Raw genomic sequence first — 19,711 nt, forward strand, 5'->3', positions numbered from 1 at the left:
GTTACTTCCAGTGAAGGCTTCCCTAGCATAAACTGCCAAGCACAATCGATCTTTATTTCCACCGCTATTTTTTATGCATATAATGTTATCATACCTCTAGGTACATTGATATGATTGTTTTTCTGTTTTTAATTATCTAATGTTTTGAATAGTTTATATGTTTACATGGGTTAAGTTTCAGTAAATATAAAAGGTATACATACAGCAAAAAGTCTCACCCCATCCTCCATCTACTCAGTTCTTCCCCCCAAGGAAAATAAAGTAACCACTGTTTAGTCTCTTATTTATCCTTCCATATATTCTTATGTATATGCAAGTCAGTACGAATATATTTTCCCCCTTATTATTATTATTATATTAATATTGTTTTTTCTTTGTAAAAATGGGACCTCACTATGTTGCCCAGGCTGGTCTTGAACTCCTGGCCTCAAGTGATCCTCCCACCTTGACCTCTTAGTCTTAGTGCTGGAGTTACAGATGTAAGCCACCACACCCCAGCCACCTTTTAGATTATCAATAGCATATAAGTACTATTCTGTTGATTGCTCTTTTTAAGAATATTGAAATTTAATAAATGATTTTAAATCTGTCTCCCTCACTGGACCAGGCTTGAGAGCAGGAACTGTTATTCTGTTATTCATCCTTTTTTTTTTTTTGGGAGATGGAGTTTTGCACTGTCGCCCACGCTGGAGTGCTGCAGTGGCACGATCTTGGCTCACTGCAACCTCTGCCTCCTGGGTTCAAGCTATTCTCCTGCCTCAGCCTCCCAAATAGTTGGGATTATAGGCGCCCACCACTACGTCCAGCTAATTTTTTGTATTTTTAGTAGAGACGGGGTTTCACCATGTTGGCCAGGCTGGTCTCAAACTTCTAACCTTGTGATTCACCCACCTCGGCCTCCCAAAGTGGTGGGATTACAGGTGTGAGCCACTGCACCCGGCCTCATCCTTATATTTCTACGCTTGACCTTAGCCAAAAGGCTGAGAGACACAATCTTCCTTGTTTTTCTAATGCTTAGTACTTTGACTGTCATCGTAGGTATTAATATGAATGAATAAAAATATAATTTACTACAGAATAATATGTGCAGAATTTTTAATATACTTGGATTTTTGTTATATTCATAAGCTAAAACTATTTTACCAAGCTTAAACAATATGATTTTGTTACTGTTTGAAGTTTTTACATTAAGCATATAATGTATTAATTTATTACTTGTAGAATTTAATGAGTTTTGAATACTATTTAAAACATGAGCTTGCTATAGGGCATTTAATAATTCTTTCTACAAATGTTTGTTGTGTTCCATATGCTAGACACTGGTGGTTTGAGGGGAAGACAAAGACAAGAAAATATTTCTTTAATTTTTGTTTGTTTGTCCCTCCAGGGTGATGGAGGCAGAAGGGAATGGAATAAAAAACAGAGAGAGGAGGGGTTGACCTTGGCAAATAAAGGGAGGCACCTGAAATATTGGGGTTAGAAATAGGGACAGGTAGTGGTAAGTTGGAAATTTGAACAAAATACTGTATAGCTAACTGTTAAAACTAATGGTCTCTCTTTTCTATGAAACAAAAACTGGGATATGGAGAATTGGAAAGGGCAGCAGTTGATGATGAAATAATTTTGATTGATGGGGCCAGTTTTGTCATGAGAAATTAATTATAGCAAGTTTGTCACTTGGATAATGGTCACATCTCCTGAATTATAAACTGAATTCATAATTTACTTCATTATATTTTCATCCTAGAAAGCGTCCTTCCTGTCACTTGTAGCCTTTTCAAGTCTCTAGATTTATTATGTAATAATCTCAGCAGAGACATTTAAGATTCTGTATAATAATTGTTTTGAACTCTAAGAATTAATAAATATAAATTTGAAGAATGCTGGTAAAAGGATGATGAGCAAAGGAAGAAATAGGAAGGAAAGGAGTAGAATTTAGTTTCAAAACATTGTTTACCTTGAATATGAAAAGCAGATAACTTTACATATTGAGGAGTGCAGCATTACCTATTGCTGTGTTAGAGTCACTGAGCCAGATGGCATGAGGCATTTCATTGCTTGACACCAAATTTGATATCTTAATCCCTAAACTGATAAATGAGTCCTCCTAAATCTGAAATAATTTTGATTCTTTGTAAGAAGAGTTTTACGTACTTGCAGAGTACATTAAGAGTTTTACTGATTATCAGACTATTACTATGAAGTGGAAATGTGTATTTTATAAATGTTAAGCATTTAATATAAAATCTCAATACCCTCTGGGAGAATCCCTAACCAAAATAGCCCAAATCCTGCCATAAAGGATGTAATGAATGTGGTTGTTTGCATTAATCCGTTTTCGATATTTGGGGAATAATTGCTTTTTCCCCCACGATGATGTAACAAAGCTATCAACATTACAAGGAATGTTACTTAAGATGATCCCTGCCACCTTTTTCTTCCTCTGTAGGCGCCTAACCAAGGAAAATGTGAAGCCTTCTGGAAGACAAATTGGGAAGTTGAGCCACAGCAATCCAACCATTTTGTTTGATTATGTATGTTTTGAGGTTAATATTATTTTAAGGGATTTTTCTTTTTGTTGCCTTTAAATCAGCTCAGGTGGAAATAGAATGATGTTAGAAAATGAAAACATCTTAAGGTTATACTAAAAACAAAATTACTACACAATATATGTAACACATTGATCTATTTTTCTATTAATAGTAACAGTGCTACTATTATAGGCAATATAATATTTTGTATATATAATGTTATTTTGTATACCACATTTTGATTTCTGGACTTATTACTTGATTTTAGCTTTTAGAAACATTCAAATGACATTTCATTGTGATTTACATGTAATACTATCACTGCAATGTTTATTTATTTTTATTTATTTATTTTTTTTGAGATGAAGTCTTGCTCTGTCACCCAGGCTGTAGTGCAGTGATCCGATCTCGGCTCACCGCAACCTCTGCCTCCCGGGTTCAAGCGATTCTCCTGCCTGTCTCCCGAGTAACTGGGATTACAGGCGTGCGCCACTGCACTTGGCTAATTTTTCGTATTTTTAGTAGAGATGTGGTTTCACCATGTTGGCCAGGCTGGTCTTGAGCTCCTGACCTCAGGTAAGCCACCAGCCTTGGCCTCCTGAAGTGCTAGGATTATAGGCGTGAGCCACCATGCCTGGCCAATATTTAGAGATTTCTAAAACACATGAGAGAGACTAGACTCTTTCATTCCAAAATTCAGCTTTAGGCCAACTGGAGTTATTTCCTTTTTTAATTAATTTTTTTAAGATTCAAGGGGTACATGTGCAGGTTTATTACATGGATGTATTGCATAATGCTGAGGTTTGGGCTTCTATTGAACTCCTCACCCAAATTGTGAGCATAGTACCCAGTAGGTAGTTTTTCAAACCTTGACAAGCCCCCCCCGCCCCCACTTACTTTTAGAGTCCCCAGTGTCTTTCTATCTTTATGTCCGTGTGTACCTATAGTAAAGTTTCAGGATACAAAATCAACATACAAAAATCAGTAGCATTTCTATACACCAATAATGTTCAAGCTGAAAACCAAATCAAGAGCACAATCCCATTTACAATAGTCACAAAAAAAGTGCCAAGAGATATATCTAACCAAGGAGGTGAAAGATCTGTATTAGAACTGTAAAACACTGATGAAAGAAATCATAGATGCTAAAAGCAAATGGAAAGACATTCCATGCTCTTGGATTGGAAGAGTCAATATAGTTAAAATGTCCATACCGCCCAAAGGAATCTACAGATTCATTGCAATTCCAGTCAGATTACCACTGTCATTTTTTTATAGAATTGGAATTATTTTCTAACTGAAAAATGTAGCCTAAGAAAATATTTTCTAAGCCAGTGATAAAATAGTAATTTCTATATAAATATGAAATATTTATACAGAAACCACTTTATTTAAATATTTATATAGGGAACCACTTTAATTATAAGCATTATTTCTTTTGAAAAATAAAAAGTGTAGCCATTACTTAGTTGGCACAGTAGAAATCCTTTGATCAGTTAATGCCTTCTATTATTTGTTGCTGTTTTCCAGATCTTGTCACAAATACAAAAGTATGATAACTTAATAACACCTGTAGTAGATTCATTGAAATACCTCACTTCATTGAATTATGATGTCTTGGCCTGTATCCTTTCAAATGAAGTAATATGTAGATTTCATATTTAATAGATCATATGGTAAATGTTTTATTTTCATTCTGTTTTCGTTTGGTAACCATCTGAGGTTGATTCAGGTGGCTGATCTGAAGTTTGGTCAGTCAGTAGTGTGTGTGTGTGTGTGAGAGAGAGAGAGAGAGAGAGAGAGAGAGAGAGAGAGAGAGAGTGTGTGTGTGTCTTTGTGTTGTATAAAGGGAGACATGAGGCTTACCAGACTCTTTTTTGCGAGATGGAGTTTTGCTCTGTCGCCCAGGCTGGAGTGCAGTGGCACGGTTTCGGCTCATTGCAACCTCCGCCTCCTGGGTTCAAGTGAGTCTCTTGGCTCAGCTTCCCAAGTAGCTGGGATTACAGGCGGGTGCTATCACACCTGGCTAATTTCCTTGTTTTTTGGTAGAGATGGGATTTCACTAGGTTGGCCAGGGTGATCTTGAACTCCTGACCTCAAGTGATCCACCCACTTTGGCCTCCCAAAGTGCTGGGATTACAGGCATGAGCCACTGCACCCAACTGGCTTACCAGACATCTTGATATTGATGGAATCTATCTTGATTGCTGAAAGATGGAAAGGAGGCTAAAGAAGGAATGTTGGTACTACAATGAGTGTATTTTTCAATAATTAGTTTTAGCAACATCCCTGGTCTTGGAAAAAAAAGAAAAATAATTTGTAATGACCAACAATTTTGCCCCTATGGTGTGGCATATTTATGTTTTAAGGGTCTTTATTAGAGATGTAATGACTTAAGTTTTTTCTTAATGTATGAAAGATTGTATCATTGAAGCTTTAGCTAATCCAGAAAAGGAAAGAATGAAACATGATGACACAACCATCTCAAGCTGGCTTCAGAGTAAGTATTTTTATTTTTGAGAAAATGAAAATACTGTCTGTGGTAACTGCCATGTTATGTGTTTTATTACCTACGCTTAGAGACTTTTAGAAGCCTATTCGTTAAGAGTTGTTGAGAATATCTAGCTACTGAGTTTGTTCTACAGAGTCCTTGGCTACTTAAGGAGGTTGATATGGTACTTATTTATTTTCCTAACTTAAGAGACCATTATTGACTGTGATAGAATTTGGGTAAGCATTACTGGGGAGATGAAATCTTCTTCTTTTTATTTATTTATTTATTTTTTGAGATGGAGTCTCGCTCTGTCATCCAGGCTGGAGTGCAGTGGTGTGATCTCGACTCACTGCAGCCTCCGCTTCCCAGGTTCTAGCAATTCTGCCTCAACTTCCCTAGTAGTTGGGATGACAGGCATGCGCCACCATGCCCAGCTAATTTTTGTATTTTCGTTAGAGGCAGGGTTTCACCATGTTGGCCAGGCTGGTCTCGAACTCCTGACCTCAAGTGATCTGCCCACCTTGGCCTCCCAAAGTGCTGGGACTACAGGCATGAGCCACCATGCCTAGCCGAAAATCTCCTTTTTAACTAACATTATTTTATAGGAGTTGATCGTAAGGGAGCTAGTCTCATTTCTTCCCATTCCATCCTGAGGTTCCAGTCATCTTAAAAGAACAAAAACTTGACTTAGTTTAACCAAAAAAACTAACCATATTTCTTTTTAATTCTTGTACCTTTGGTTTCTAGCAGCCAGTTCCCTTTCTTTCAACTTATTGTATCTGATAGCGGAATCTTGCAGTGGCTCCCCATTGTCCTTTAAAGTCCGAAATGTTTAATAAGTCATACAAGTAAGTTCTTTTGAAATCAGGTCCTTTTGCACTGTTCTAGCCTCATCTTTTCCCTGCTTCCCAATATTCTAGATTCCATTAATACTGAACTTCTTGTACTTTCCATGAACTTTTGCCCATTATTCACTTAACTTGGAATACCCTTCATGGCCCACTCCGTGTTCTGTTTATTCATTAGATTTCAGCTTAGAGGTCACTTCCTCTGGAAAGCTTTTTCTGTTAATGCTCCCACCCACAAGTCTGAATTGGGTGTTCCTCTTTTATATTCCCATGGAGCATTTTGCTCATCATAGTTATTTGTTTACTTTTCTGTATCTTCCGCTAGACTCAGCTCCTTGAGGGCAGGACTTGAGTTTTGTCCAATATCATTTAGGTGCTTAGCAAATAGTTGTGGAATAGCTTGCAGAGTACTTGACTTTACTTGCATCTCCTACTCTTGTATTGGCTGGAGTCTCCTCCCTATTCATGGTATGATAAGGACCATTGGTTAAAATTGGTCTCTTGTCTGCTTCTAGGTCTGGTAATACTTTATTTTCTTGCACCTCCACGACTAGTAGCATGTTCTTAGATAAAAAGAGATTTTTTTTTTTCCTTGACTCACATTCGGGGGCTGGCATTTTGTCATTTATTCGAGTTTACTGAGTGATCTGCAAGATTTTGTTATATCTTAGTTTCACAAACTCTGGAATCAGGCTGCAAAGATTTGACTTACTGCTCTACTTTGTACTATGTGACCGTGAGCAAGTTACATGACATATCTGTTCTGAATTTGCTTCATCAATAGGTGATACCAACCTAGGATAATAGTTGCAAGGATTAAGTGAGATAATCATGATAAAGTGCTTGGTACAGTGCTTGACATATGTATGCTCAATAAATATTGGTTATTGTTATTATTATGAAACTCCATTCAACAGCATCAGCAATACAATTATTCCTATCTCATTTTATTTTAGAGGTTTAGTTGAAATGATACTTGTGCATTTTGTTTTATGAGTTGTTTTTACTCCTTTTTTATTTCATATAGGTCTGGCTAGTTTCTGTGGTGCAGTTTTTCGTAAATATCCAATTGATCTTGCTGGTCTTCTTCAGTATGTTGCCAATCAGCTAAAGGCGGGCAAAAGGTATTCATAGCAAATTATACATAACGAAATTCAATAGAGTACTTCTGGTGGTTTGGGGTTATTGAGACTCCTATTATCCTGAAAGACTACTTACTTGTTGGTTGTAGGCTCAAGTAGAATAGTTGCTCACTTATTTACATGAAATTCTTTAGTTAAGTGATAATACATAAATAGACACTTTTTTTCACGAATAAATGTACTATTTGGCTATATATGTTAATGCACTAAAAATATACTTTCATTTATTTTGACTGCCTATTGGGCTTTTGAGTAAATGCCTAATATGATATATTGTGTATCTTCCTATAACAAAACATACTGCACTAGGTCAGTATGCAGTAATTGACCTGTATCACATTGAACATCTGGTAGGAACATGTTTATTTTGAGGGTGTATATAATACCTTTAAAGCATAATTTTTGAATTTGAGTTTTAGAGATACATAAGGCTTCCATACCTTTTGGACAATGTCCTTTTTGCTTTATAAATACTGAAGTTTATTTTATTTTGGGCCAATATCAGTGCTTAGAGTTTGAATTAGTATGTATGTATATTAAACCTCATGAGAAGTAGACTGACTAGAATCAAAGAACCTGAAATTGTTTTCAGAAGCTTTCTGGTAGAAAGCAAACAAACAAAGCATTAAAAGCTATTTGGTGTTCCAAACAAGTATTACCTAAGTAATTATTGACAGATTCTTATTTTGGCTTAGGGAAAACTTAAAAAATATTTAAACTTATGTTTTTTTTTTGGCACATCCCTTATGCTCATCTTTCTGCCATTTCTATATATTTTTATTCTTCTTTATCTATAGGCCGGAATAACATATATCATTTTTAAAATCTGTAACTCAGCTTTCTGTACTATGAATACAGTTTTTGTGACCATCTAATTAAAACATAGTTTGAAGAAAAAATAAACTGTTTCATTGGTAGTTATATAGTAGTTTTCATGAGGGCTTTCTTTAAAAAAAAAAACAAACAAAAAAAAGCAACTAAGGAAAGCACGGCAAGTTGAGAGAACAAACCCTTAATAAGAATCTTAGAAAATGGTTCTTTTGTCTATTAGCTTGTGTCTTGGGTATGTCTGACTTTACGTTTGGAGAAACATCTCGAGTTTTTAGGAAAGAATGTTTTTACTTTGTTTAGATTAACTAATTAAAGAAGATCTTGGAGGACGTAAGATATTATTTTCATTGGTAGTCCTAAACTTTGACAATTAAAAAGCGTAACTGTTGGCACATTACTGAAATGTGCTCTGGGCTGGCCACTAAATTGTCATCTTTGGCTCGGATATCACAGCTTAGAACTTCTTTTTTTCCTTCCTTCCCTGCCTCTCTTCCAAGTGTATGTGACCATGCTGCATCTTTGTCCCTTTTTAGTAAACGGATTATTTAGAAATGGCTCTATACCATCAAAAATGTTTTGGCCATCCTGTATTGGAGGAGAAAAAATGCTGTGAAGGACTTTATTGGGTCAACTGATAAAATGAAATATCAATGGTAGATTTAAGTATTTTATCAGTGTTTGATGTACTAAAATGGATAACTGTGCTGTGGTTATTTAAGAGAACAGCTCTCTTAGGAAATGCAGTCTTAGAAATTTTAGGGGTAAAAGGCCATGATATATAAATTTCCCTCAAATGATTAAAAAATTGAGTGTCTGACTATGTATGTAGAAAGGGGCTCCAGAGAGGGAGAGGAAATGCAAATGATCAAGCAGGAGTAAAAATGTTACCAGGTGAAGTTGAGGTAAAGGATATATGGGTGAGTTTTGTACTGTTTTTATTTTTCCATCCAATCTGTAAATTTGAAATTATTTCCAAGTAAAAGTTAAAATGAACTTACACACCAAGTATTTGTCAATATAGTTCTAGGAATGCAGTTAAAAACTGCTTCCGCCCCTTCCCCCATATTTATATACAAATAATTTAGGGTTTCTCAGTATATTAATTACAATATATTGTTACTTTTATATTTGAAGTTCTAACTATAGACTGTTTCTTTTTTCTTTTTGAATAGTTTTGACCTGCTTATATTGAAAGAAGTGGTGCAAAAAATGGCAGGAATAGAAATTACAGAGGAAATGACAATGGAGCAACTAGAGGCTATGACTGGTGGAGAGCAGCTAAAAGCTGAGGTAAGAATTGCTATTTTTGTTCATCAACTTTTAAAATTCATAATGTATGCATGGTCATAGTAAAGAATCCAAACAATATGTAAGTTTATAAAACTAAATGTCAAAGCCATACATACCTTCCTTTCACAACCACCCCTACCCCCCTTTTGAAATTGAGATACAGTAATTACTTCAACTTTTTAAAAAAGCTGAAACAAAGTATAAAAGACAGCAAGTATTTCTCTGATGGCTAGTGATGATGAGCATTTTTTCATGTGTCTGTTGGCTGCATAAATGTCTTCTTTTGAGAAGTGTCTGTTCATATCCTTTGCCCACTTTTTGATGGGGTTGTTTGTTTTTTTTCTTGTAAATTTGTTTGAGTTCTTTGTAGGTTCTGGATATTAACACTTTGTCAAATGAGTAGATTGCAAAAATTTTCTAGCCATCAGAGAAATGCAAATCAAAACCACAATGAGATACCATCTCACACCAGTTAGAATGGCGATCATTAAAAAGTCAGGAAACAACAGGTGCTGGAGAGGATGTGGAGAAATAGGAACACTTTTACACTATTGGTGGGACTGTAAGCTAGTTCAACCATTGTGGAAGACTGTGGCGATTCCTCAAGGATCTAGAACTAGAAATACCATTTGACCCAGCCATCCCATTACTGGGTATATACCCAAAGGATTATAAATCATGCTGCTATAAAGACACACGCACACGTATGTTTATTGTGGCACTATTCACAATAGCAAAGACTTGGAACCAACCCAAATGTCCATCAATGATAGACTGGATTAAGAAAATGTGGCACATATACACCATGGAATACTATGCAGCCATAAAAAAGGATGAGTTCATGTCCTTTGCAGGGATGTGAATGCAGCTGGAAACCATCATTCTCAGCAAACTATCGCAAGAACAGAAAACTAAACACTGCATGTTCTCACTCATAAGTGGGAATTGAACAATGAGAATACTTGGACACAGGAAGGGGAACATCACACACTGGGGCCTGTTGTGGGGTGGAGGGACGGGGGAGGGATAGCATTAGGGGATATACCTAATGTAAACGACGAGAACAACGAGTTAATGGGTTCAGCACACCAACATGGCACATGTATACATATGTAACAAACCTGCACATTGTGCACATGTACCCTAGAACTTAAAGTATAATAAAAAAGAAAAAAAAAAGACAGTAAGAAATGCATCCATAAGGAAAATAATTACCAAATAAGGCCGGGCGTGGTGGCTCACGCTTATAATCCCAGCACTTTGGGAGGTGGGTGGATCACTTGAGGTCAGGAGTTCGAGACCAGCCTGGCCAATATGGCAAAACCCCACCTCTACTAAAAATACAAAAAATTAGCCACACGTAGTGGTGGGCACCTGTAATCCCAGCTACTTGGGCGGCTGAGGCAGGAGAATTGCTTGAACTTAGGAGGCGGAGGTTGCAGTGAGCCAAGATCTCGCCATTGCACTCCAGCCTGGGCAAGAGAGTGAGACTCTGTCTCAATAAATAAATAAATAAATAAATAAAATTACCAAATAATTACTAAATCTTCTGTGATCTTTGATATCCTCACTCCTTTAAGTCTTAGTTGCTCTGTTGAATCTGTGCCATACTGAATAACGAATAATCCTTTATGACGGACTGCAAGGTGGAAAATGGAAAATTTGCAAAAATTTAAATTCAATTGACATTTGCTTTTAAGCCAGTGACTGTAGTCTGTAATAGTCACTGAAATAAATTTGTGTAAGGGAAGGAATGTGGAATGTAGGAGTTTTTTATATTAAGGATTCTAACTCAACTTTTTTCTGCGTTTTTTCAAATTAGCATGGGTTATGTACTGTACAGTGGTAAATTTGTGTCTTTTCTTGTGCAGGGTGGTTATTTTGGTCAGATCAGAAACACTAAAAAATCCTCTCAGAGATTAAAGGATGCTCTATTGGACCATGATCTTGCCCTTCCTCTCTGTCTGCTTATGGCTCAGCAGAGAAATGGGGTAATCTTTCAGGAAGGTGGAGAGAAACATTTGAAACTTGTGGGAAAGCTCTACGACCAGGCAAGTTAAAGTGGCTTTTATGTTTATGTACATGTTTTTAATCCTGTTAAAGGAAGATAATGTGTTATAATTTGAAAAATGTCATTTTTGCACATCATGTGAATATGAGACATCCTAATCTAATGTGAAAGACATTCTGGAAATAGGGCCTATTTCTATGTAAATTATGATATTTAAGAGATAGCTCCAAGATATGTGTAAGGCTGTCAATTAATTAAATATTACATCATTAAATTCCTGCAACTTCAAGTTGTTTGCATCTATATCTTTCCTGATCTCTGGAAATCTCAGTCATAACAGAATAGATGCTTGCTTGCTTGCTCACTCATGCATGCTCGCTCTCTTTTCCTTTTTTTTTTTTTAAGACAAGGCCTCACTCTGTTACCCAGGCTAGAGTGCAGTGCATGATCTCGGCTCACTGTAGCCTCTACCTCCCTGGCTCAAGTGATCAGTCTACCTGAGCCTCCCGAGTAGCTGGGGACTATAGGCATGCACCACCATGCCTGGTTAATTTTTGGATTTTTTTTGTAGAGTCAGAGCTCTGCCATGTTGCCCAGGCTGGGTTGCTATCTCTCTTTTTCTTTGCGTTGTAGTTGATGATAGTTAAACACATTTTGTGGGCTGATCTTAAGTTTTGGTACTTAATATTTATAAATATATTCTGTAAATAAAGTTTTCTTCTTTTAAGGGCAAAGGAATTGACTTCTGTTTGTCTATGGTTATTATCTTATTTGATTTAGGTAAATATATTCCACTAAAAGTGATGAACAACAGCTTGACATTTAAGAGACCTAGTTGGCTAGTAAAGCCTTGGATTAGTCAACCTGTCAGGGCCTTGGCATCTTTTTTCGTAATATGGTCATGTGATTATACTTGTAGATGGTCTCTAAAGTCCTTTTAAGTTATAAAATTTGGATTCTTAATTGTTAAAATATTCCTGAAATGACTTCTTAATCACTTTGGAAAATATGTTGATTTTGTCTTATTTTTTAAATTTAGTGTCATGATACCCTGGTGCAGTTTGGTGGGTTTTTAGCATCTAATCTGAGCACAGAAGATTATATAAAGCGAGTGCCTTCAATTGATGTACTCTGTAATGAATTTCATACACCCCATGATGCAGCATTTTTCCTGTCTAGGCCAATGTATGCGCATCATATTTCGGTAAGTACAAGTGTCTTTTCTGCCGCTCAAGAACGATCCAAATTATTTCTTAATTATTTTATCTGTAAGTACATTTCACTACAGATTTTGGGGGAAGGTTTTGGCCCTTAAACTAGGATTCCTTCTTTGTTTCCAATAGGGGTACAGAGCTGTGTGGTAGAGGTATACAAAAAAGGTGATGAGAAATTTGGAGTCTAATCATTTAATCAAACATCTGCTGTTAGTGTTTACATATCAACTGCTACAGTCTCCCACTTCTTTCCTAACTGTTACTTGATTTAATTATCACTTTGTTAGCACTATGCAGGAATTCCTGTGTTATGTATACACTCTGAAGGGGAAAAGACAATAAGGGAGTGGTGTTAGGCTAGCTTCTTCCCCTTTAGATCCTCTCAATCCAGAGAATTGTATGCTGTCTTTGTGTAATGTCTTACTGTTGTCACACCCCATGGTAGATCATTCTCAGCTGTACAAGAGAGTACCTGATTTCTTGACAGACAGAGGTGGGAGAGTTGCTTCATCTTAGGAATTCTGACCTGCCCTGTGCTAAGTGAACACACTAATCAGCAATATGGAATCCTAGCAAACAGGAACACCTGATTGTCTGAGGTTGGCTGAACTTTGCCAGGTCAGAAAATGGAGCAGGTCATTCTAGCCAAGTCAGATATAAATCTTGTATCTGTAGGCAACATGCCACTCTCTGGAAAAGGGGTTTCCCAGCAACCTTGTGGTTGCACTGGATGGGCATCCAAGCTGCCCTGGGATCCTTGCTTTTGCTTCTTGAGTGAAAACCGCTGTTGAAGAGGTGACTGCTATGTCCCCTCTATAAATTGACTATCAGCAGGCTCTCTTGGAGATAATTCAGCCAAACGCTGCTCAGATTTTTTTTTTTTTTTTGAGATGGAGTCTCGCTCTGTCTCCCAGGCTGGAGTGCAGTGGTGTAATCTCAGCTCACTGCAACTTCCACTTCTTGGGTTCAACTCCTATCCCAAGCTCCCAAGTAGCTGGGATTACAGGTGCCCACCATCACACCCAGCTAATTTTTGTATTTTTAGAAGAGATGGGGTTTTGCCATGTTGGCCAGGCTGGTCTCAAACTCCTGACCTCAGGTGATCCGCCTGCCTTGGCCTCCCAAAGTGCTGGCATTACAGGCATGAGCCACTGTGCCTGGCCTGCTCAGATTCTTGAGATGAGATTTTTGAACAATAGTGAGAAGTACAGCAATAATTGTAGATATCAGTTCTATTCCATAAGTCTAGCTCCCCAGGCGATTTGAAATGCAGAACTGTTATGTCTCTTCATTTGACTGAAGGTGTGAACTTGAAGTGGGAGTTAAACTGACTTTAGACAAGAACATATTCATCCTAGGTAAATATGAAGTATAGCCTTCTTTTCTGACCAAGCCTATTTTTCTAACTAGATAGTGACTATGGGGTTCCTAACAATAGAAATCACAGATTCAGACCCAGAGCAGGGAGACTGGAGCTATCATGTAACCCTCTCATACCGAGAAACTAATTTTTAGTTTTAACTGTTGAGGTTGTGGTCCACCTTGAGACACAGTTCTGAAAGATAGGCTTTTACCTAGTTCATATCCTAGATCTTGCCCAGAACAGGTAGCTAGGCTGTCTTTTATGCAGATAGCATCAGCCCTATTTTATCCCGTTTTGTTAGAACCTTAGAAGTCATTCTGCTCATCTAGATTCATATTAGTTACCTTCAATAAGACCTGTCCTCTAAATTAAAAAAAATTCTCTGTTTTCCCAACTGCTATTCCCTCAGGTTTCTGATGCAATTGGGACTCCTTTTTCATAACTAATGTTCTTTGTAACTTTGTCACTTATGTGGTCTCAGTGGTTGTCAGCATGCTCTCTAAAATGGGAGTAACGGAGCGTAAATCTTCCCACTTCTAGAACAATTGTAAAATTCTAGAACAATTGTAAAATTGAGCAGTCAGGAAGGAAGGCAGGTAACTGAGCTGTAAGGAGCTGAGACTCTTTTGCCTATCACAGTGTAGAACTGGAAGCAGAACCTTTGATCATCTCATTTTGGGTTATGTGTTTAGCACAAATAGAATGATTTAAGTCATTTTCTAACATAAAGAAGTAACTAGTTTTAGGACATCCTTTAGGTTCGTATTAAGGGTGATACCTAACCCAAACAAAATTTTCTGCATGAGAGCTCATTCGTCCTAAAGAGACTGAAGGATGTGAAACAATAGCAGCAACTCTGTGTTATCTTCTCTCATATATATATATATATGTTCATATATATGTATATATGTTCATATATATATGTTCATATATATGTATATATATGTTCATATATATGTTCATATATATGTTCATATATATGTTCATATATGTTCATATATATGTGTATATATATGTTCATATATATGTGTATATATGTTCATATATATGTATATATATGTTCATATATATGTATATATGTTCATGTATATGTTCATGTATATGTTCATGTATATGTTCATGTATATGTGTATATGTTCATATATATGTGTATATGTTCATATATATGTGTATATATGTTCATATATGTTATCTTCATATATAGAGAATATATGTATTTTTTTTGTGTGTATATATATGTATAATATATTTGGCATACACATATCTCTACAGCCCCTCCCATTGTACTAACAATTTTTTTTCCTCACAAAATTAAGAATATGGCATTCTTCTGACTTTTCCCCCAAATTAGGTTAAATCAGTTAAGCAAAAGAAGCTGCAGCATCAGTTCTCACATGCTTTAAACTTCAATATACCAAAGCTTTTCACAGAAAAATTTATTTGGCTTAGCAATAGAGTAACCAGTTGGTTCCGGTTTGCCTGGGATGTTCCCACTTTTGGCACTGAAGTATTAAATCCCCAGAAACCCCCAAATCCCCAGAAAACCCTGACAATTGGTCACCCTACTTAGCAGTCTTAAAACAAATTTCTTGTAACTTTTCTTAATGTTGATCCAGCTTTTTTTTTTTTTCTTTTTCTTTTTTGAGACAGTCTCCTTCTGTTACCCAGTCTGGAGTGCAGGGGTATGATCTCAGCTCATTGCAATTTCCGCCTCTGGGGTTCAAGTGATCCTCTCACCTCAGCCTCCGAAGTAGCTGGGATTACAGGCATGTGCCACCACACCTGGCTAATTTTTCGTAGAGATGGGGTTTTGCCATGCTGGCCGGGCTGGTCTTGAACTCCTGACCTCAAGGGATCTGCCCTCCTCAATCTCTTGATCCAGCTTTTTAATTGACGAATTTTAACAGTTGGTAGGGTCTACATGTAGTGATACTACGTTCTGTCCTAGTTGACTGTTATTAGTTCCATTCTTCCTCTTTTCTCATGTTAAGACCTTCTATTTGTTCCCTTGAATATCTCAAAAGCAGGACTGGAAACCCTACATGTTCAATCCCTGATACAGCAGCAAGAGGGAGTAGGGTGGAGGAATGGAAGAGGGGGACATGCATATACCCTGTTCACTTTACTCAACAGGTCAGATTAGATAAGAGCCCTTATCTCCTAGTTGGCACACAGTACTAAAGATTGGAATATCTTCCAGAGATGATTTATCTTAAAATAAATGTTGTTGGTAAGAAACTAGAATTTCTATAACAGTTTTGAGATTGGTCATCTTTTGATTCTTTAGAAGGGAATATAGATTTTTATACCATGAAAGTCAAAGCTATAAATTATGTTGTGTGTGTATGTATGTATGTATGTATGTATTTTTACTTTTTATCTACAGTCAAAGTATGATGAACTTAAAAAATCAGAAAAGGGAAGTAAACAGCAACATAAAGTTCATAAGTACATTACATCATGTGAGATGGTGATGGCGCCTGTCCATGAAGCAGTGGTCTCCTTACATGTTTCCAAAGTCTGGGATGACATCAGCCCTCAATTCTATGCCACATTCTGGTCATTGACAATGTATGACCTTGCAGTTCCACACACCAGCTATGAACGAGAAGTCAATAAACTTAAAGTCCAGATGAAAGCAATTGATGACAATCAGGAAATGGTAGGTTTTTGTTCTAGTAGTTCAAGTGCAATAACTTTATGGTCTCACCTATATTTTGAAATTATTTTAGCTCTGGTTCCTTAAAACAGTGATCTTGTTGCTATATAATATTTTCTTAAATGGGGTTTAATAGTTATTCTGAGTGGAGGGCCAGGAGGTTGGTGACTAGGTGGAGATTATGATTAATCAAAAATTATTTGAGTGTCCTTTTCTACTGATGACTATGCTGGTAACTTAAAGTGATTCGTGTGACTCTAATAGCAAGATCAGTAGTTCTCAAGAAGTGAGTGCTTTAGGAGAAGACTGTTGAAAAGCTGAGTCTTGAAATGGACCGGCCTTGAAGGTAGATTAGGTTTGGAAATATGGAAGCAGATAGGGAGGTCACCATAGGGTTCCAGCAAAGACAGGAAGTACATTGAGGTTTAGGGAGATCACGTTTACTGATTCACTTTCACATAGTGAATATACTTAGTGATACATATGAATATGATGGGGCCAGATTATGTAGGGCATTGGAAGTCAGGGAGAAAAATAGACTTGGTAAAATTGAGGGCTATTTTAGATTCCTGAGCAGGGGAGTAATGTAAAAAATGGTACTTAAAACAGATTACTCATGACAGCAGTGTGAAAGATGCTTTTGATAGGGGAAGGGACTAGCATTAGGCTAAAGACCAGCTAGGTGGCTTTTTAGGCAGTCTATTGTGAGAGCATAGACTGATGGAGGTAGTGGCAGTGTACAAGGCTTGTAAACCAGTCTTGGTATAAAGGAGAAGGAAGAGTCAAAGATGACACCATGCCTGAGACTGATAGTATCAGTGTTGCAAATGTAGCCTGTTTTGATGGTGTGTGAAGATGCCATGACAGTGTTATGAGTGTGTTGAATGAAGATAAAAGCACATTCAGGTGGACCTATATTCATGTTAAAGTAGTTATAAACTGTCAGCCTTTATCTCTTTAAACTTTTCAGTTAAAAGAAGAAAGGTAATGTGCATATATTTAGAAAAGTATCTGATTTATTCTTTGTAGCCCCCAAATAAAAAGAAAAAAGAGAAGGAGCGCTGTACTGCCCTTCAGGACAAGCTTCTTGAAGAAGAAAAGAAACAGATGGAACATGTACAGAGAGTTCTACAGAGATTGAAACTGGAAAAGGACAACTGGCTTTTAGCAAGTAAGTTGTTGGAATTGTTACATTCCCGATGCTGGTGAATTGCAGAAAACAAAACATTATAACTTTACAGGTGTTACAGTGTATTATGTTTGTATTTCAACTCAGTGTTCTCTATCCCATTCTTTGGTTATTTGTTAATGCAGAATCAACTTCACGTTCACTAGAGGAACTGATATAGTTTGCTGGTGAAGTTAATTAACTTTTAACTACATATTGGCAGCTTGTCATTCAACTTTTCTGTATAAAACATATTTCTGGAGAAAGATAGAAAAAAAGTCCACATAGTAAAAATGATAATCATGACCAGGCATGACATTTGGTTACAAACTATAAATAGTTTGTGGTTTTATAGTATTCTCTACACTAAGGGTAATATGTTGTCATGTTTAGTGGCTTTGAGGCACTTGAGGAAGAAGTTTACCACTTAATATATTCTTCCTTTATTTTTAGAATCTACCAAAAATGAGACCATCACAAAATTTCTACAGCTGTGTATATTTCCTCGATGTATTTTTTCAGCAATTGATGCCGTTTACTGTGCTCGTTTTGTTGAATTGGTACATCAACAGAAAACTCCAAATTTTTCCACACTTCTTTGCTATGATCGAGTAAGTTTTTATTGCAACCTTTAAAAAATTCTCACACAAAGATAGCTAACATTATAATTTATAGAGGTATTATTGTGTGTTTGGTTAAAAAGCATGAACTCAGGAACCAAGTGTCTGAACTTGAATCCTAGATCTACTATTTTCTAGCTGTATGATCTTTGGCAAGTTATTTAACCTCTCTGTGCCTGTTTTCTTATCTGTAAAGCATAAGTACCTGCTTCATAAGATTGTTGTGAGGATTAAATGAATCACTACACATAAAAAGCACCTGATATGTAATAGTCACTCAAGGTTAAACTATTAACTATTTGAGTTTACATGTTGTATCATAATAGGTAGAACTTTCTTCTCCATTCTTAACCTTCACTTCTCAAAAAAAAAAAACAAAAAAACAAAAGTTTACACCTTCACACACATATAAAAGCAGGGAAACTTTTTAGTATGGTCGTATTTACATTTTGCATTTAGCTTTTTTCTTATTAGTACATTTTGTGGTTTAAAAACATAATGTGGCCGGGCACGGTGGCTCATGCCTGTAATCCCAGTACTTTGGGAGTCCGAGGCGGGTGGATCACGAGGTCGGGAGATTGAGACCATCCTGGCTAACACGGTGAAACCCCGTCTGTACTAAAAAAATACAAAAAAAATAGCCAGGTGTGGTGGCGGGTGCCTGTTGTCCCAGCTACTCGGGAGGCTGAGGCAGGAGAATGGCGTGAACCCGGGAGGCAGAGCTTGCAGTGAGCCGAGATCGCACCATGGCACTCCAGCCTGGGTGACAGAGTGAGACTCTATCTCAAAAACAAACAAACAAAAAAACCCCCACAAAACATAATGTTTGTTACAGCATGTCAGCTGCCTATTTTTAATTTCTATTAGCATCTCCTCTGTTTACTCTCCCCATAAACCCAGTAATATGTATGGCTAAGTGGTTAAGAAACTATTATGTAATAAAAAAAACTATTATGTAATAATAATGACAGTTTTTTTTTTTCCCCCCGTCACTGTAAATCAGCTTTCTATATAAAAGTTCTTGTTTTGGGTGGTTGTTTTATGAATTCACTATTTCTCCACAAAAGCCAAAATCTCCAAAGGTCTCTGCAGTGTCATTATATAAAGGGAATATACATTTCGACTAAGCTTACCTGTTTATTATGACTTGCTATAAGAGAATCTTCTAATATTTTTAAATGATTTTGACCTTGATTTGTTTATATTTTTTAAACATTTTTTTCCTGTAGGTTTTCTCTGACATAATTTACACAGTTGCAAGCTGTACTGAAAATGAAGCCAGTCGATATGGAAGGTTTCTGTGCTGCATGTTAGAGACTGTGACCAGGTGGCATAGTGATAGAGCCACATATGAAAAGGTATGATTAATAAAAACCCTTATATTTTACCCATGTATATAATGACCACATCCATTAATGTCTAGATTGTTGAGTTTTAAAAGAGAAGCTGAGTTTAAGATTCAGTTGTAAAACCGTGTTTATAAGCACAATTAATTCATTATTAAAAAGTTCTGTATAGTTTTTTATTCTCTCTCAAACTG

General features: G+C 36.6%; 1 protein-coding gene across 10 annotated transcripts in view; it reads left to right on the forward strand.

Moving 5' to 3' along the window:
- The window catches only part of LOC105468432 (THO complex subunit 2), a 133,489-nt gene that overhangs the window by 89,573 nt on the left and 24,205 nt on the right, over nucleotides 1-19,711 (forward strand). For 6 of the 10 annotated variants that reach the window (XR_979477.3, XM_011718576.3, XM_011718577.2 and 3 more), the window contains exons 16-26: nucleotides 2,450-2,546; nucleotides 4,062-4,155; nucleotides 4,951-5,031; nucleotides 6,901-6,997; nucleotides 9,019-9,136; nucleotides 11,008-11,187; nucleotides 12,187-12,351; nucleotides 16,111-16,386; nucleotides 17,413-17,554; nucleotides 18,005-18,162; nucleotides 19,401-19,529. Coding sequence is in view for 9 of the 10 variants with exons in the window: in XM_011718576.3 (XP_011716878.2) it covers nucleotides 2,450-2,546; nucleotides 4,062-4,155; nucleotides 4,951-5,031; nucleotides 6,901-6,997; nucleotides 9,019-9,136; nucleotides 11,008-11,187; nucleotides 12,187-12,351; nucleotides 16,111-16,386; nucleotides 17,413-17,554; nucleotides 18,005-18,162; nucleotides 19,401-19,529 (1,537 nt within the window). In the remaining variant the exon portion in view is untranslated. The remainder of the gene's footprint in view (nucleotides 1-2,449; nucleotides 2,547-4,061; nucleotides 4,156-4,950; nucleotides 5,032-6,900; nucleotides 6,998-9,018; nucleotides 9,137-11,007; nucleotides 11,188-12,186; nucleotides 12,352-16,110; nucleotides 16,387-17,412; nucleotides 17,555-18,004; nucleotides 18,163-19,400; nucleotides 19,530-19,711) is intronic. The other 4 variants (XM_011718578.3, XM_011718584.3, XM_011718585.2 and 1 more) reach the window with 1 other exon arrangement.

Source organism: Macaca nemestrina, chromosome X, assembly GCF_043159975.1.
Source record: "Macaca nemestrina isolate mMacNem1 chromosome X, mMacNem.hap1, whole genome shotgun sequence".
NCBI classification, from domain to species: Eukaryota; Metazoa; Chordata; class Mammalia; order Primates; family Cercopithecidae; genus Macaca; species Macaca nemestrina.